The following is a 19,486-nucleotide window of genomic DNA, read 5'->3' as shown; positions in this document are numbered from 1 at the left end:
GTTTTTCCATAGGTTTAATTGATGTAAACAAGAAGTAAGTTCTTAAGGCCTGTCATCAATATTACAATGAAGTGATTTTGAACAAAATGATTGTTTATTCAAAGATCTGCTGTATTATAATGCCAATATCGTATGCACAGAGGAAGGAATAACTTCCTGACAACATAAGTTGGGGTACTATCCAGTGAGGAGCCAACTGCCTTTACCTTGCAAGAATCCACACCTGTTAAAGTGGGGAGATGGACTGCCCTGGCTGAGTGGCACAGTGGTTGGAGAGCTTGTCCTAGGCACCAAAAATTTGGTGGGGTCCATTCCCAGTTGGAAATCACTAGGTTTTTAGTTCGATTCCTGGTCACGGCTAGGGGTGTAAAGGAGGCAATTGATTGATGTTTTTCTCTCTCATTGATATTTCTTTTTCTCTGCCTAAAAAATCAATAGATATATCCTTGGGTGAGGATTTAAAAAGAAAAAAAAAAAGCTGGGAGGGGACTTTCTGGTTGAAATACATGTTATCCACAGGGTAGCACAGTTCTTGCATGACCAGTGGATCTGGGAGTCACTCTGGTGTGATTTCTAAGACTTTCATCTAGACTAGCTCACTTCATGGAATTCAGGAAGAGCAAACACAGAAAAGAGCCACTATTACGGATGAAAGGACTCTGAGTCTATAGATACATTAAATGCATTGATCCTCCAGCTATTTTGCAGCTATGTGGCACTTGGAGCATGATATATAACTGTTAGTAGTGAATCCTTTCCTAGGTATGAAATTACACTGAAATCACACCAGGTCTATAAGACTATCAACTTAAGATCTAACTATTTCCTCATCCTGCAGTTTAACATAGAAAAGTATCTTAGATAACACTGACAAATTGTGGGCCAAAGTGCAAATTTAGCAACATTTTAGATTATTATAAAGAGAAATACCAATTCATTTCAGTTTGTTTGTGGAAGAGGAAAATTTCCAAGTATTGTAAGGTGAGAACTCAAAGAAGGTAGAAATTCAATCTCTGAGAGCAAACAGTACCTTATTTAGGAAGGGTTGGAATGCAGAAAGTCATGTCTAAGTCTTAGTTGTTCAGTGCTTTATTTTTTTCTGTCAACAAGCAAGAGACATCTCCTTTCAACCACATGACACTCAAACAAGTGGCTATGTTGTTACTTGTGAACTCAAATAGTCATAATGCTATGACAATTGCATGTAGGTTTTTGACTGGCTTCCCTGTTGGCCTCAGGATTTTCCTGAACACTCTCTCCTTCATAGTCATCCCACCTCCAGGTCAACCAGGAGCAGGGACCCAAGGCTAGTACCCTACTGACTTAGTCCCTGAACCATATAAATGAGCTAGTATCCTATAATATTGAGTGCTAAAAGCACTCAGTATTATAGTTTCTCCTGAATTTGAAATTGCCTTTACACTGGATCCTGGCCTAGTAGCCAGCTAATCTGCAATTGCCTGTCTGAAATCCAACAAAGAAGGCATGGTAAAATCAGTTACTGGCTGAAATTTAGTGTCTCTAGAATGAGGAGTAGGAACTGGTTTGTGGGAACAGGAAGGCCAGAAAATCCCAGTTTGAAGTGGTATCTATAAGAATCAAAGTGTGTGAAGGAAAGATGTGAAGGGAAGAGTATTGCAGATGGGAATGGGAGGGGAACAGTGGGCAGAGAGGTACCTCCAAAATTTTTCAGGCATTTATATTTCAAAGAAGAAGTTGGTGATATATCATCTAGAGATATTAGGCCTTAGGTTCTTGTGCTGCTATATAAGTATAATGGGGACTGGGCACTAATTTTTTCCAGCACCTGCTGGATCAGCGAGAACATCACATGGGAATCTAACAAGTATTACCTAAAGATGCAGGGCTGGTTTCACTTTAGTATGCAGTGTTACCTTATGCATTCATTTTGTGAACTTTCTGCTTCCTTATAGTCTTCCCAGTATGCTCTCTTTTTAAGGGGATAAGGCTTCCTTAGTGATGGTTAAAGTTATTTCTCTCTTTAAAGCAACAATCAAAAGACCCGAATCTCATTTCTAGGTCAGCGATCTGCAACTAAGGTGGTGCCATCCTGTGGTAACTGCCATAAATGGTGGATAAACTCCTGGGTTGTCATATTTCAATAAATAACTGGAACTCCACACAAACACGACGAAGTAAAAACAACATTTTGTGATGACTAAGTGTAGTTTCATTCATGAACCAATGCCATGAAAGCACAAAACCACTGAACCAACATCATGGTGTTTTTATTTTATTTAATTGCTGGTACCGCAACAGTTATATTTTCTCTTTCATAACATGTATAGATTCAACAGTACTGTGGATTAAATAGTTTTCTGGCTAAGAAACATTTGCATTACTGTTTACACAAAAAGTGAATATTAAGTTTTATTTAATTAATGTAATGATTATGTTAAATCTTGGAATACAATTGGGGGACCCTTGCTTTCGCTTAGTGTAGCAGACCCTTCCTTGTTCCTCCTTTTCTTTTCTCTTCTTTTTCTTCTTTTTCAATTTTTGTGTCTTTGTGTTTGAAGGACTCAAATATATGGAAGAGAAAGGCTCTTGTTCCACAAACATACCTTGAAATTGAATTCTTACTGAAAAATGGACCTTGTTTCACAAATAATATTTGAATCCAATGGCAGGATGTGTTTAAGTATTTTGTTTCAAAATTTTGATTGAAAATGAAAGATTCTCTATAAAATAATATGTTTTCTTGGCACAACTAAACACCTGGATTCGGAACAGATTGAATCCATGCTTTAAGCTAAAAAATTAGTTTTGTGTTTTCCTGTCAAAAATATGAAAGAAATTCTGTAAATAGATTGCACATAAGCAGTCTATGTCTGGGGGAAACCGAAACAGATGGCCTTTGAAATATTTGTTAGTAAGACATATAATAGAAATCTGAAGGATGAATAACAGATTTCCTAAATTATTAAAAATTACAACATTAGGGCATTCTTGTTATTTCCAAAGAACTCATATGACAACTTCAAAGGTCCTCTGACCAAGCCATTCCATTTCTAGACATTTTTCTAAGAAAATATCTATAAATTGTAAAAGTGCACAAAGATACAATGTTCATCACAGTATGGCTTGTAATAAGAAAAAATGAAGCTATCTAAATGTTCAAAAGTGGGGGGATTTGATACATAAGTTATAATAATTCAATAGCCTATATAAGCACAGACAGTTATGTAGTTCCAAATGCATAGTTATGTGAAATTACATTTTTATATACTAATAATTAAAAACTGCTCCACAGAGCTATAGAGTATGATCCAAATTATATTTAAAATTCACATGTAGGTAGTTCCCTGTATATGCATATGAGAAAAATAGTATGGAAAAGTAACCCACAAAACTATCACAATAAACATAAGAAGAAAAAAAATCTTCCTAAAAATCTCTTCTCTCTTATTCATTATTGTGTAATATTTGACAGGTCTTTTCACAAAGAGATTAAACTTCACCATTCCCTTTAAAAAATCATAGATGTGATGAATTAACATGCATAAAGTAATGATTATTTAAGGGAAATTATGATGGAAAAGGATGACCATAATATTTTCTACCCTCACTATGGTCAAGATACAACCTGATACTCTCTATAATTACACAGGAAATATTTTTTAAAAAAGACTTGATTTTTGTAGAGCAGTTTTAGGCTCACAACAAAATTGAGAGGAAAGTACAAAGATTTCTCATATACTCCCATCTTCACACATGCATGAGCTCCCCCACTACAAACATCACTCAACAGAGTGGTGTATTTGTTACAACTGATGAACCTGTGTTAACACATCATAATCACCCAAAGTCCATAGTTTGCCTTAGAGTTCACTCATTTTAAAAAATACTTTGTTTATTTGTTTTTAGAGAGACAGAAAGGGAGGGAGAGAGGGAGAGAAAGATCAGTGTATGAGAGAAATATCAATTGCTTTCCTCTCCCAAGTCCCCACCTGGGGACCTGGCCCACAAACCTAGGCATATGCCCTGACTGAGATTCAAACCAGCAACCTTTCACTTCACAGGCCTGTTCTCAGTCCACTGAGCCACACCAGCAAGTGCTAGAATTGAGTCTTGATGTTGTATATTCTATGGGTTTGGACAACTATCTAAGGACATATATGCATCATAATATCATGCAGTGTATTTTCACTGCACTAAAAATCCTCTGTGCTTTGCCTATGCATCCTACCCTCACTTCAGCTCCACTCCACCCACCAAGGACCACTTACCTTTTTATTGTCTCCATAGTTTTGCCCTTCCCAGAATGCCATATAATTGGAATCATACAGTAGGTAGTGTTTTCAGATTGCCTCCTTTTACTAAGTAATATGCATTTAAGCTTCCTTCATATCTTTTCATGAATTGATAGCTCATTTCTTTTTAGTGCTGAATTATATTTCATTGTCTGCATGTATCACAATTTATTTACCCATTCATCTATTAAAGGACATCTTTGTTGCTTCCAAATTTGGGCAATTATAAATAAAGTTGCCATAAACATCCATGTGCAGGCTTTTGTTTGGACATAAATTTCAAACTTCTTTGGGTAAATACCAAAGAGCAAGATTACTGGATTGTATCATAAAAGAATGTTTAGTTTTGTAAAAAGCTGCCAAAACTATCTTCCAAAGTATCCTTGCCCTCCCACTTGCAGTAAATGAGAGTTCCTATTGCTCTACAACCTTACCAACATTTGGTGTTGTCAGTGTTCAGATTTTGGACATTCTTATAGGTGTGTAGTGGTATCTGACTGTTGTTCTAATTTGTATTTCCCTATATTTGATACATAGCATCTTTTTTTCATAAGCTTATTTGGCTTCTATATATCTTTTTTAGTGAGATGTCTATTTAGGTCTTTGGCCCAATTTTTAATCAGATTATTTTCTTAAGAGTCATAGATAGCAGGCTGACAGCTGTTGGAGCGGCATGAGCTAGGGTAGGTGAAGGGAGTGATCAAAAAGAGAGAGAAAACTGAAAAAAGAAGAGTTCTTTGTATATTTTGGGTAAGTCCTTTGTCAGTTTTGTCATTTGCAAATATTTTCTGCCAGTCTATGGCATGTCTTCTAATTCTTCTGACATTGTCATTCACAGAGCTGAAGTTTTCAATTTTAATGAAATTTGACTTAACAGTTATTTCCTTGTGGATCATGTCTTATCTGTTCCATTGATCTATTGGCTGATCTTTCACTAATACCACACTGACTTGATTATTGTAGCTTTATAGTAATATTTGGAGTTGAGTAGCATCAATCATGTAGCTTTGTTCTTCTTCAATATTGTGTTAGCTCTTCTAGATCTTTTGCCTCTTTATATAAACTTTAGAATCAGTTTGTCAATATCCATAAAATAAATTGCTAGGATTTTGAATGGAATTGCATGCAATTTGTAGATCAAGTTAGGAAGAACTGACCTCTGACAATACTGAGTCTTCCTATTCAAGAACATGGTATGGTTTCCAATTTATTTAGTTGCTATTTAATTTCATTCACCACAGTTGTGTAGTTTGTACATATTTTGTTTGAGTTACAACTGGAATTTCATTTTTGAGGTCCTAATGTAAATGGTGTTATGTTTTTAAGGTCAATTTTTTTTTATTCATCGATGATATACAGGAAAACAATTGACTTTTGTAAATTAACCTTGTATTCTGCAACCATGCCACAATCACTTATTAGTTCTAGGAGGTTGTTTTGGTAATTATTTCAGATTTTCTATATGATCATGGCATCTGCAAGCAAAGTTAGTTTCATGTTTCCCTTCCCAATCTGTATATATTTTATTTCTCCTTCTTACCTTATCTCATTAGCAAGAGTTTCCAGTAGGACGTTGAAAGGACTGGTGAGGGTGGACATCCTTGCCTTGGACTTGGCTTAGTGAGAAAGCTTTGAGTTTCTCACCATTGAGTATGATGTTAGCTGTAGTTATTTTGTAGATGGTCTTTATCAAGTTTAGGACATTTCCCTCTATTCCTAGTTTACTGAGAATTTTTATCATGAATGTGTTTCTGTATCACTGTTATGATCACATGATTAATCTTTTTTAGTTTGTTAATATGATGTATTTTATTAATTGATTTTCAAATGTTGACCCAGCCTTGTGTACCAGAGATAAATCCTATCTGGTCATGGTGTATAATTTTTATCCTTTTTTGGATTTGATTTGATAATATTTTGTTTAGAATTTTTGAATCTATGTTCATGAAAGACATTGGTCTGCAGTTTTGTTGTATTGTCTTTGTCTAGTTTTGGTATTAGGGTAATGCTGGCCTCACAGAATGAGTTAGTGAATATTCCCTCTGCTTCCATCCTCTGAAAGAGATTGTATATTTCATTCTTAAATGTTTGGTAAAACCCACCAGTGAACTCATCTGGGCCTGGTGCTTTCTTTTTTGAAATGCTATTAATTATTAATTGATTACATGTATTTAAGAGATTTAGGCCTACTCATATTGTCTTTCTTTTTGTGTAAGTATTAGCAGATTGAGTATTTCAAGGAATTGGTTCATTTCATTTAACTTATCAAATTCATGGGCATAGGGTTGGTCATAGCATCCTTTATTATCCTATTAATGTCCATGGGATCTGTTGTGATGTCCCTTCTTTATTCCTGATATTAGTAATTTATGTCTTCCTTTTTCTTAGTTAGCCTGGCTAGAGGTTTATCAATTCTATTGATCTTTTCAAAAAATAAGCTTTTGATTTTGTTGGTATTTTTCCACTTATTTTCTATTTTCAACTTCACTGATCTACTTGAATTCTCATTATTTAGTTTCTTCTGGTTACTTTGGATTTAATGCAGTCATCTTTTTCTAGTTTCCTAAACTGGAAACATAGATTATTAAATTTAGATCTTTCTCCTGTTTTAATATATGCATTAAATGCTATAAATTTCCCTCTATGCACTGCTTTCACTGTATCCTACATATTTTGATAAACTGAGTAATATTTTCCCTTAGTTCAAAATACTTCTATATTTTGTTGAAATTTCTTCTTTGACTCAAGCATTTTTTTTAGAAGCATTCATTTAATCTCCATGTACCTTGGGATTTTCCAATTTTTTTTACTCACAGATTTCTTGTTCAATTCCACTGTGGTCTGTGAGACTTGTCTGGTTTCTATTCTTTTAAAGTTGTTAAGGTATTTTTTTATGGCCCAGATGTAGTCTATCTTGGTGAACATTCCATGTGAGACAGAAAAAATGTGTATTCTGCTGTTGTTGAATGAAGTAGTCTATAGATATTCATTAATATCCAATTGACTGATGGTGTTGTTGACTTCACCTATGTCCTTACTGATCTTCTGGTGTTCTGATCTGTTCTTTTTTGTTAGAGAGGTATTGAAGTCTCAACTATGATAGCCCATTCATCAGTTTCTCCTTGAAATTCTGTTAATTTTTGCCTCACATATTTTGACACTTTGTTATCAGGTGCATACATATTAAGAATTGTTATGTCTTCTTGGAGAATTGAACTCATTTATCATTATGTAATGCCCTGCTTTATCCCTAACTTTCCTTACTTTGATGTTTGCTCTGTCTGAAATTGATGTAGTTATTCCTGCTTTAAAATTTTATTTTTATTTTGTTAATACTCACCCAAAGACACACTTTTTAAAATGAATTTTAGAAAGAGAGGAGGGAAGGAGACACACAAACAGACAGACAGAATCAGAAACATCAACTAGTTGTCTCCCATATGTGCCCTGACCCGGGGTTGAACCCACAACCTAGATATGTGCCCTGACCAGGAATCAAACCTGCAAACTTTTGGTGTACATGATGACACTCTAACCAACTAAGCCACCTGGCCAGGGCTACTAATGCTTTTAATTAGTATTAGCATGTTATATTTTTCTTTTCACATTTACTATATATATATATATATATAGAGAGAGAGAGAGAGAGAGAGAGAGAGAGAATATAAATGTCTTTATATTTAACACAGGTTTCTTATACTCACTATGTAGTTGGGTTGTATTCTTTTATCTAATTTGATAATCTTTGTCTTTTATTGGTGCTTTTAAATCATTGACATTCAAAGTAATTATTGACATAGTTAGATTAATATTTACCATGTCTGTTACTACTTTCTATTTGTTGCCCATGTTCTTTGTTTCTATTTTTGTCTTTTTTCTGCCTTTTGTAGTCTTAATTGAGCATTTTATGAGATTCCATATTCTCTCTTTTCTTAGCATATGTTATACTTCTTTTTAAAAAGTTTTAGATGGTTGCCTTAGAGTTTGCAGTATACAGTTATAACTAATACAAATCCACTTTTAAATAACACTAATATTATATCACAGGTAGTATGATATAATAACTAAATAGTCCTAATTCCTTCTTGTCTTTTATACCATTGCTATCATTTATTTCACTTATAAAAACATACATAAACATATATTGTATTAAACATGCAGTTGAATATAGTGTTCCTATTATTATTTTGAATAAATTTTTATCTGTTAGATCAGTTAAGAATTTTGTAAAAAGCTTTATTTTTACCTTCACTTATTCCTTCTTTGATGCTCTTCTTCTCTTTATGTGGCTCTGAGTTTCTGATCTGTATTATTTTTCTTCTTTCTAAGAACTTCTTTTACATTTATTGCAAAGCAGGTGTACTGGTAATAAATTCTTTCATTTTTTGTTTGCTGAGAAATTCTGTTTCTTTTTCAATATAAAAAAATCATTTCACAGATCTAAGTTGGTGTTCTTTTTCTAATTATATCACTCCTCTTTTCTTGTTTGCATGCTTTCTGAGGAGAAGCTGGATGTAATCCTTATCTTTTTTCCTTTATAGATAAAGGGTTTTTTCCCCTGGTTTTATAGAGAATTTTTTTCTCTATTTTTGATTTTTTGTAATTTGGAAATTATATGTCTATGTGCAATTTTTGACATTTACCCTGTTTGGTGTTTTCTGAGCTTCCTGTATCTGGGGTTTGATGTCTCTCTTTAACTTCTCAGTCATTATTTCAACTATTTATGTAGTTCCTTTTCTCTTTTCCTCTGGTATTCCCATTACATGTATTATATCTTTTGTAGTTGTTCCATAGTACTTGGATATGCTGCTCTTTTTGTCTTTTATTTCTTTGCTTTTTGCTTTTCAAGAACATTTGGTATATCTTCTCATTCAGAGATTCTTTCCTCAACAAAGTCTTGTTTTCAAATAAGCCCACCAAAGGCATTCTTTATATCTGTTACACTTTTGTTTTGTTTTATAGCTAGTATTTCTTTTTCTAATCTCTTAGGATTTCCTGCTCTTTGCTTACATTGCCCATCTGATCTTGCATGCTGTCTACTTCATCCATTAGATCCTTTATCATATTAATAATAGTTGTTTAAAATTGCTTTAAATTCCCAGTCTGATAATTTCAACATTCCTGCTATATCTGTTTCTGGTGCTCGCTCTGTCTCTTCAAATTGTTCTTCTCCCTCTCTCTCTCTCTCTCTCTCCCTCTCTCTCTCTCTCTCTTTTTTTTTCCTTTTCTTCTTTCTAATATGAGCCTCTACTCCATCCTTTGAGACTTTGTTACTTATCCTTTAAGCACCACTTGATGTGCTAATTCCTCCATGAAGTCATTTTTGAACTTTCCCATGGATTTGTTCACACCCATCTTTGAACTCTCATACAACTGCTGATATAAATATCCCAAACACCACCTTCATTGTGTCATCAACTGCCTTGTTCTAAATCTTCAATGTCTCCTTGTTTACTCATAGAAGAGATGGTGGCAGGACACCAAGAAAGTCTATTTCTTGGGAACACATCATGATAAGGAGATATGTTAAATTAATCAACTAGTTAATTGATTGACTCAATCAACAAATAATTACTAAGCTCCATTATGTGCCAGGCACTGTGCTTGGTGCTGGGCATATATTTATTTAAAAATAAGGAGCTGTCAAAGCAAGTCTGATAGTTTCTTTGGATTCTTTTATTAGTATTTATTTATTATTTTCAATGTTTTTGTCTTTATATTTGTTTGTAGCTCTGCAATGGCAAAATCAAAGATTCTAAGAAAAAATATAAATATGTGACCTAGCTAGAATCAAGAAATATCTCTGCTAAAATTAAAGAGTCATAGCATTTCCCAATTTACAGTAAAACTTTAATTAATTGGGAAAATATGTCACTTAGGACTTTTACATATTTTCTTGGAATCAGTCTAAACTCCATCCTCTTCAATGTGCCTTCAAATTTATGTATTCCAAAAGGTTATATTTTAGGTTTCAGTTTACCTTTATTGGTTAGTCCCTGTGTACCTCAAATATCATTTGCATGCTGAAGATCTCATAATATTTATCTCCAGTACCAGACTTCTCTTAGCTTCAAAACTAAATAATCAGCTGTCTGCTGGAGATTCTGTTTTTAATTCAATAAGGAAAAGATCAATTTACCAACAGGCAATGAGTAAAGAACAGAGTAGAAAATACAGAAAAGAATTGAAAATGGCGAGCAAATTTATGAAAAATGACAACTTACCTAAATTCAAATAACTACATATAAAAAAAGTAAAGTATGATTTTCTCATCAAATAAATTGATAAAGTTTTAAAGAAAATGATAATACCTAGAAGGCTACAGATCATATAGATTTTGGGAATATAAATTGTGAAGGATGGAAGATATAAAAAGACAATGATCAGACTATATATAAAAACCATACTCTGACCAGCAATCTGCCACAACTTGCTCAGGAAACCAACCCCTTATACTAAAACAAGCAGCTCAGGAAGCCAGCCTGCTATAAAGCAGACTTGGAGGAAGCCAGACTGTTGTCTCTAGTACAACTCCAAGAAGCTAAACAACAATCAAACAAACAAACAAAACAAATTGTAACAGTTCCCCTAAAGTGGCTAGGTCTTGATTTAGATAATGAAGAGCTCCCTAATTTTTATCTCCACTTCCAACTTTGAGCCAACCTGAGAAAGCTAAATATGCACCCCTAACCAATCACACAGGATGCCCCTTCTAGGTACCCCACCTACATCTTCCCCATGTGAATAGCTTCCAAAACATCACACCTGAAGCCTTCCCTTTTTCCACTATAACACTTTCCCACTCTTGTCCACCTTAGTATCTCTTGCCAAAATGCAAGTGATAGTGGTTGAGTTCCTTGCTAGAGCAGTTTTTGTATAAATAGCCTTGGATTTTTCTCACTTAGTTGGTTTTCATTAATTTCTCCAATGATACTACCTTACAGTACCTTTGGCAGATAATTAAAGCATCTCCCCCAATTATGTGCAGGGATATTAATTAAATATACTCAAAATATACATTAAAATAATGAATATATAAATTATGGTATTTTCATAGAATGTGATTTTAATGTGCACCATGAAATCATATTTTGAACAACACTTTATAATGTTATCGGAAAATGATCTTGAGTTGTGAATAAGTGAAGAAAGCAATGTGCCTGTCACCAATGTGATAAAACTTGAAGATAATGACTTTTCTTTGAAAACACTTTAAATCAGTGATTTTCAACTGGTGTCACACAAGAATTTTTAAAACATGAAATACCTGATTATTTAATCAGGGGCATTGACATCTTTTCCCTTAGATTGTCAAATTGAAAAATGACAACAGCCAACACATCAATACCTGTCTAGTATGAATGAATCAAAATTATATCTATTTTTTGTCAAATTGGCAAAAATATATTTTTTAATGTGCCACAGAATTTTAGTAATTAGTTTATGTGTACCATAAGATGAAAAAGGTTAAAAATCACTGCTTTAAATAAAACAAAGAGAGAGGAGAGAGACTGAGAGAGGGAAGGAAAAGAAGTATATCCAACAATGATGATCTGGGTGAAAAAAATTAAAAATTATAACTGGCTTTTGAATTTTATTTTCATGTGTATTTTTCCAATTCTTTATCATGAATATGCATTACTTTTGTAATTAGAAAATGTTGTTTAAAAATCTGCTGTGTTTGTTTAGGAAACCTCCCAATAAACTATATTTTTAAATAATATCCAAAATTCTTGGAGGTAATAGGTTTCAGTGGGTACACATTTTGAAAATCTAAACTGCAAAATAAGCTGAAGCTTTCCAAAATTATTAATAATAACAAGTACTATTTTAACTATTTGTGAGAGAAAATTAAAGAAAGGCTAAGAACATTGCTTGGAGTTAGTAATTTAATGTGGTGTAAGTTTCCTTGTCACTGGTAATCAAGAAAGACTACTAGACTGAAAAAGGTAGCAATTGAAGAAGGAATGGAAGCCAAAGATTGGGAAAAGAATATAGGGGCTACTATTTTTACATAACTTTTCCATTTTGCTAATTTTTCAAGTTAACTAAATTTAGAAACACCGTCTTAAATGGAAAATCTTGAAGGCATTCATATTGTCTAAAAGATGACATAGGTTATTATGAATAATGCCTACAATTTATTGAGTTTTTAATTGTTTCCAACCTATACAACAAACTTATGAGGCAGATTCTTAAAATCAGTAAACTACTCTGCAAATATAGTGTTCTAGGTTTAATTTGAAGTCTCTTCACTATGTTAGGTCCTATAGACTATCAATGAGAAATTGACTCTTATCTCCACCTCCATAGCTTGAAAATGAGAAAGGTGAACTGATGATGTACAAGAAAGAAACAGGTGATTTTTCCAGAGAATGAAAGAATGTTAAGTCAAACATTTCTCAAACTTTAATGTACGTATCACTTGAGGATGTTATTAAAATTCAGATCAGTAGGTCTCAGGAGGGGCACTAAGCTCTTCATTTCTAACAAGCTCCTAGGTAATATAGATGCTCCTGGTCTATGGACCACATTTTGAGCAGCAGGAAGATAGAGGACTTCTTAGATAAGGAAGCCTCAAACTTTAATTTCACTTGAGAAAACTTGGTGTTTGGAGGTCATATGTGAATTTCATCTTGCTCATGGGCCCAGCATGAACCTGCTTGCCTCTAATGGGTTTCTTCTTCTAATTCATGTTTTTATACCTATGTCTCTTTACCTTCCTAGTCTGTCCAAAAGGAGATAGTAATAGATCCAATGCTCATCATATTTATTATAGTCGAGACAGAACACTTAATAGGGAACAGATTTGGGGATCCAGAGGCTCTGAGGTTGTGTGAGTAAGGTAATTATCTGCAGTAAACTTTGGCTACATCTTCAGTCAGGCCCATTAGAGGTTTATGGGTAGGTCTATCTCATATGGGAGCATTACAGTTTGTAAGGAAAGTCAGAAAAGTAGAGGGGATAGGCTTATTTCTTTTTCCTGTGGAGGAGGGTTTCCATAACATCTTTGGTCTGTATGAGAAAGAGTCCTTGTTGGACTTGAAGCCTATCATGAGCAATACTTGGTACTGGGCTGCTTTTCAAGAGAAGATCTTATTGTACTGGGTTCTTCACTATGGATATCTCAATGTCTTGGGGTTGGTCTTCACTCACTTATGACTGAGTGATCAGCAGACTGGAAAACATATCCCAGCAAAGCCTGGAGGAAGAGGGTGTAACTAAAACTGTTTAGGTCCTGGGGAGAAGACAAGTGTCTCAGATGAAGTCACTCTGGCCATGGGAATCATGGGTTGAGCAGGGTATAGCTAGACACCTGGGAGGCACAGAATATTAAGTCTATGATTACCTACTAGGTCAGAGTCAATAAGAATAAGGAGTCCAAAAGGACATCGGGAAAACAGCACTTGCTGCTATACCTGATACCTTTTGCTTGTTACCAGCTATGGGAGATGAGTGGAAAGAAGAAAATGCCTGCCTTTGGATAAGATACTGCAAATTCCTGAGGGTTAGGAAGGAAAGTTTAAAATGCCTGGAAACATGAAGAGGGGGTCATTCATTCTAAAGGATGTAGGTAATACAGTGGTTTTACAGTGTTTTACCAAGAACAAATTTTTATTCTATTTCAAATATTTACCTATAGAATATACTCAATACTAGTTTAATGGATAATTTAATTAAACAACAGAGAATTTTTAATGTCAATGTCCAGATGCCAGAAGAAGATGTCAACTTAAAGTAACAAGAGTATAAGCTAAACAAATATTTTTGGAGTATAAAATGTTTTTTTGGCTGTTCCTGCAAAGAGTGCTTTACATTCCCTTAATATGCATTTTAAAAAAGGCCAAGAACACTTTTAGACTAGCAGTAGTTGTAATCAAGTCTTAGCATCAGATTGAGGCCAAATTTAAATCCTATTCTGCCTTCTTATTAGCTGTGTGACCTCGGACACAGGGTGTTCTCTTTAAGGAGGATAAAAGTAGGAGGTATTACTGGTAGAATTGAATGAGATAATTTATGCAACTTAATAAACCCAGGACCTGATACGTAGTAAATATTAATAAATACCATAATAATCACGGAAAAAATAAGACCAACAATAAAATAAAGCTATTGACAATGGTTACGTTTAGATTCTTCAAAGCTAACTTTGTTGAGTTTGAAGAGTCAGAAGCCGACAAACCAGGGCCTAGCACCTAACCAGATAGAAAGACCATCCCGGCTCACATGCGCTTAAAACTACATTTCCCAGCAGGGCACTGGGTCACCAGTGTCTCCACTTCTAGCTTTTCCGGGTTTGTCCCAGGACTCCCTGGCTGCGCCATGGCGGAAGCTGAGGAACAGGTAAAGGCCACTGGGCACAGGGAAGGGAAATAAGGGTGATGGTGTTCCAGGCTTGGAAAGCAGCGTGTGGATGTGTGGAGCTGCTGGAGGGCCGGTAGGCCCACGGCAGGGCGGGCATCGGAAAGGCCATTTCAGGAGCAGAGACGCCGGTGGGATGCCTGTTCTTGGAGGGCCTTCAACCGGGGAATGCCCACTGACCCACCGCGAGCGTTCGTGAGGCGTTCCTTTTCCCGGCTCTGCCACTGTGGCCTGTGCTCAGTGAAATTTTGGCTGAAGGCAGCCTGGGATACCCCAGCGGCTGGACTGCCTGTGGGAAGCATAAGAGAGACTTGAGTTTTGAGTCCAGGTGACTGAATTTAAATTGCTTTTTTATTCGAAGAAGGGCAGTGAGAGCGATTTGCAGGAGTCATGGGAGAAAGTAGATGATGATTTTTGGTTCTATCTATTGCATATAACTACAAAGCTAAATCACTGCGCCGTGCAACAGTGGTTAAGTGCATGTATTTTGGAGTGAAAATGAGTAGGCTCCAGCGCTGGTTCTCTTTTAAATATATGACTTGAGGGTAGTTATTTAACTTTACATAGAAGATAGAAATAATATAGTGTCCGTCTTTCTAAGGTGGTTTAAATTGGAATGAATTAGTACACAAAGTTAAAGTTGACCATAAAATTAGGAGAGGAATTATGTGTTGCTGGCACATCAGGTGACAATGTCCAGTCAACAGCTGGCAAAGTGACACTGGAGTTTACGGGAGAAATCGTGATGGCAGTATAGTATTTTCATACAGGCAAGAGTCGCAGCCAGAAATTAGTTGAAATGACAGAGTAACATAAAGAAGACAAAAAGAGAGGACAAAGGCTGGAAGTTGAGAAATACCCTAATTTTCCATTTCGAGGGTCATTTCAGCTTAGCAACTGTTTCTCCTCACAAATTAACAGGACCATCCATATCCATAATCACTCTAAGAAGCATTTGGTGATGAGCTGGTTAGCAACATAATAACAGAAGTTTACCTAGTTTATAATTTGTACCATTTGCAACATACTTACATAATGAAAATATGCCCTTTGTACATTTGATCTATGCCAATGATTAAGGAATAAGGTAGAAATTTGGTTTGGGTGGTCATTGAGATAAGAGTCTCCTACTTACCATTGGAGCCTCCTTTGTGTTTTGGGCATTTCAAAGGAAAATATTCATTAAGCACATGTAATTTCATGGCTCATTGTTGGGTTTGATGATATTAGTGAGATTGGTTTCCATACTGTATCCCTTTCATATTGAAATATAATTTTTGGTGGGTTGATTCAAAAGCAAAAAAAAAAAAACCCTCCTTCAAATCTTAGATATAGGGTAGTAGAAATGGAGAGAGTTACTCTTAGTTTTTGCTGTTGTTTTGTGCAGGAGTTTTTTTGCAAAGCTGCCTGATGTAGAAAGTTCATGATAAAATGACAGTGCTTTGAATTTGTACAGTACTTTTCAGTATAAAGAACCCTTTCACATTTGCATTTGGTCCTCAGAAAAGAATTCTGTGTGGTAAATGTTTATTCTCATATTTATGTCAGGTCCAGCCCATGTTCCAGACTTTCCAGTGGCTTCTCATTGCACTCTGAGGGAAAGCCAGAGTCCTTTTAATAGACTTGATGCTGTACAGGATGTTGCCCCAGTCGCTCTGTCCCCTTTCTCTGACCTCATTTCCACAACTCTTCCCTTCTATCATTTTGAATCAGCTATGCTGGCTTTATTACTGTTTTTTTCTACAAGGCTGGCATGTTTCTGCCTCAGCACCTTTGCTCATGCTGCATGCTTTTTTGACTCGAGATAGGTACAGGGGCTTTCTCCCTCATTCCCTTTATGTCTGTGTTCAAGTGTTATCTGTTTTGAGTGAGACCTTCTCTGATCATTCTTTGAAACCTCTTTCCTTCATATTTTCTTCTTTGTGCTCATCTATCTTTTCTGTGTATTCTGTATGTTCTTATAATCATTTCTGTGTATTTTCCCCATTAGAACATAAACTCCATGATGGCAAGGGGTTTGTTCACCACTGTCTCCCTGATACCTTGAGTAGTGCTTAATACTCAGTACATATTAAGATGATTGAATAGTCAGTACATATTAAAATTTTCTAGGTAAACAATAGAAAGTCAGACAACTTAAGTAGCCTGATCAGACTGGAGATCTGTATCTCCAGTCATCTATCTTCAAAGCTCATAATTTTTCACTAGAACATCCTGTTTTTTAAAAAATACTTAAGAACCTAGTCCTAAATATTTTTTTAACTTTATGAAGTAGAATTAGCCCTTATCACCTTTATACATTTCCTGTAAGTCATTATTTCACTTTTGATGTTTTAACAGCCAGGAAAGGATTGGGCAGACATTCACCGCTCCCTGCCCCACCCCAGTAGTGTTAGTGTCCTTTCAAAAAGACCAGTCAACAGCAGAACGGAGCAGACATTTACAAATTGTTGTTTTGTGTATTTTTTTGAAAGAAAGCTAATAAATAATTGTATCTATATTATTAATCCTTTATAGATTAAAAATGGTTAAAATTTTCTCACTTTTGTTTGTGCAGTTCACATTTTACAGTTGAAAGCCATTATAACCTCAACTATAAGATAATGAGCCTTTATTATACAGTTTTTTGAAGGCCAAAAGTGCACTAAAGTGGAGTTAAGTACATTTGCTGATTCTGTTCTGATACTTTGAACCTTTTAGAAAATCTTTTTTTTTAATATATTTATTGATTATGCTATTACAGTTGTCCCATTTCCCCCCTTTCTCTCCCCTCCACCCTGTACCCCCCTCCCACCCACATTTCCCCCTTTAGTTCATGTCCATGTGTCATACTTATGAGTTCTTTAGTTTCTACATTCCCGTACTATTCTTCCCCTCCTCCTATCTATTTTCAACCTACATTCTATGCTACTTATTCTCTATACCTTTTCCCTCTCTCTCCTCCTCCCACCCCCCCTGCTGCTAACCCTCCATGTGCCCTCCATTTCTGTGGTTCTGTTCCTGTTCTAATTGTTTACTTCGTTTCTTTTGGTTTTGCTTTAGGTGTGGTTGTTGATATTTGTGAGTTTGCTGTCCTTTTACTATACATGTCTTTTCTTTATCTTCTTTTCTTAGATAAGTCCCTTTAGCATTTCATAAAATAAGGGCTTGGTGACGATGAACTCCTTTAACTTGACCTTATCTGAAAAGCACTTTATCTGCCCTTCCATTCTAAATGAGAGCTTTGCTGGATAGAGCAATCTGGGATGTAGGTCCTTGTCTTTCATGACTTGGAATATTTCTTTCCAGCCCCTTCTTGCCTGTAAGGTCTCTTTGGAGAAATCAGCTGACAGTCTGATGGGAACTCCTTTGTAGGTGACTGTCCCCTTACCTCTTGCTGCTTCTAGGATTCTCTCCTTCGATTTTACCTTGGCTAATGTAATTATGATGTGCCTTGGTGTGTTTCTTCTTGGGTCCAACTTCTTTGGGGCTCTCTGAGCTTCTTGGATTTCTTGGAAGACTGTTCCCTTTGCCAGATTGGGGAAGTTCTCCTTTATTATTTGTTCAAATACGTGCTCAATCTGTTGCTTTTCCCCTTCCGATTCTGGTACCCCTATAATTCGGATATTGGAACGTTTAAAGGTGTCTTGGATGCTCTTAATCCTTTCCTCAATTTTTTGAATTCTTATTTCATCATGCTTTCCTGCTTGGTTGATTCTATCTTCCTTCTGGTCCACTGTATTGTTTTGAGACTCATATTCCTTCCTTTCACTATTGGCTCTCCTCCGCGTGTCTTCCTGCATCTGTTTTATGGTAATCTGCATTCTTTCATCTAAATTTCGTCCAAAATCAACCAGTTCCGTGAGCTTTCTGATCACCAGTGTTTTGAACTGTGCATCTGATAGATTGGCTAATTCTTGGTCGCTCAAAAGGATGAGTCCTGGGGGACTGATCTGCTCTGTTGAAAACATTTTTTTTTCCCCCTGTCTCTCCTTTTTTTTTTTTCCAGTCTGGTTGCTCCTGTTACGGTGGGGGGCGGAGCCTTAGGTGCTCACCGGGGCTGGGCACCCTAGTCGCTAGATTGTGACGTTATATGTGGGGGCGGAGCGGGAGCGGGACGGGAGAAAACAATGGCGGTAGTTCCGTTCCCCTGGACTCAGACCCTTGTCTGGGCTTCTGGGCCACGAGTTCTGCCCTGGTCCCACATCGCTACCCCTCTGGGTCTGCCAGCCGCAGCTTGCATACTCAGGGATCGCCGCTGCCTTCTTGCTCGCCGGATGGCTGTCGAGCCGATTTCGCGCCAAACCTTCCCCCGACCTCCGCGCACCGCGACTGGAGCCAGCCCCGCGCCCGCCCGGCTCGTCTTCTCCTACCAGTCCGGATGAACGCGTCTACTTCAACTTCTTGGCTGCCCGACTTCCATTCAGATAAATCCTCTGCCGGATCTGGGTGTTATTCTGATAGTAAATTATTGTTGTAAATTATTGGTTTTCTAATCTTGGTTGTATGAGGAGGAACGGTGCGTCCACCTATTCCTCCATCTTGCCGGAAGTCCCCTTTTAGAAAATCTTGACATAATTTTTCTCCTCCAAATGCTTTAAGAACTAACTATAATGACATGTTAGGGCAAAGGAAGCTTTTTTATTGTAAATGCAAACATTCCTCCATGACAAAACTAAATCTGCCCTGTTATTGTTCCTGAGCATTGTTTTTGATGATTGCTTTAATTTTAGGGAGAACCAATAGTGATATCTGTATTGAGTTAACAAAACTTCAAACAGTAAACTCTCAAACTAAAAATCAATTTTTGGATATGAATAAACATTTTTTAAGGGCTATTGAGATATCTTTGTATATGCTGAGTATGGTAA

At 36.0% G+C, this 19,486-nt stretch overlaps 1 protein-coding gene across 1 annotated transcript in view; it reads left to right on the top strand.

Moving 5' to 3' along the window:
* The first annotated feature begins 14,559 nt into the window (after positions 1–14,559).
* Positions 14,560–19,486, top strand: part of VPS41 (VPS41 subunit of HOPS complex) — a 221,749-nt gene continuing 216,822 nt past the window's right edge. Inside the window, 1 exon segment of the mRNA XM_028525988.2 lies at positions 14,560–14,618. Within this exon segment, the coding sequence (XP_028381789.1) occupies positions 14,598–14,618 (21 nt within the window). The 5' untranslated portion in view covers positions 14,560–14,597.

Source organism: Phyllostomus discolor, chromosome 10, assembly GCF_004126475.2.
Source record: "Phyllostomus discolor isolate MPI-MPIP mPhyDis1 chromosome 10, mPhyDis1.pri.v3, whole genome shotgun sequence".
NCBI lineage: Eukaryota > Metazoa > Chordata > Mammalia > Chiroptera > Phyllostomidae > Phyllostomus > Phyllostomus discolor.
This window is presented reverse-complemented; position numbering and strand designations above follow the sequence as displayed.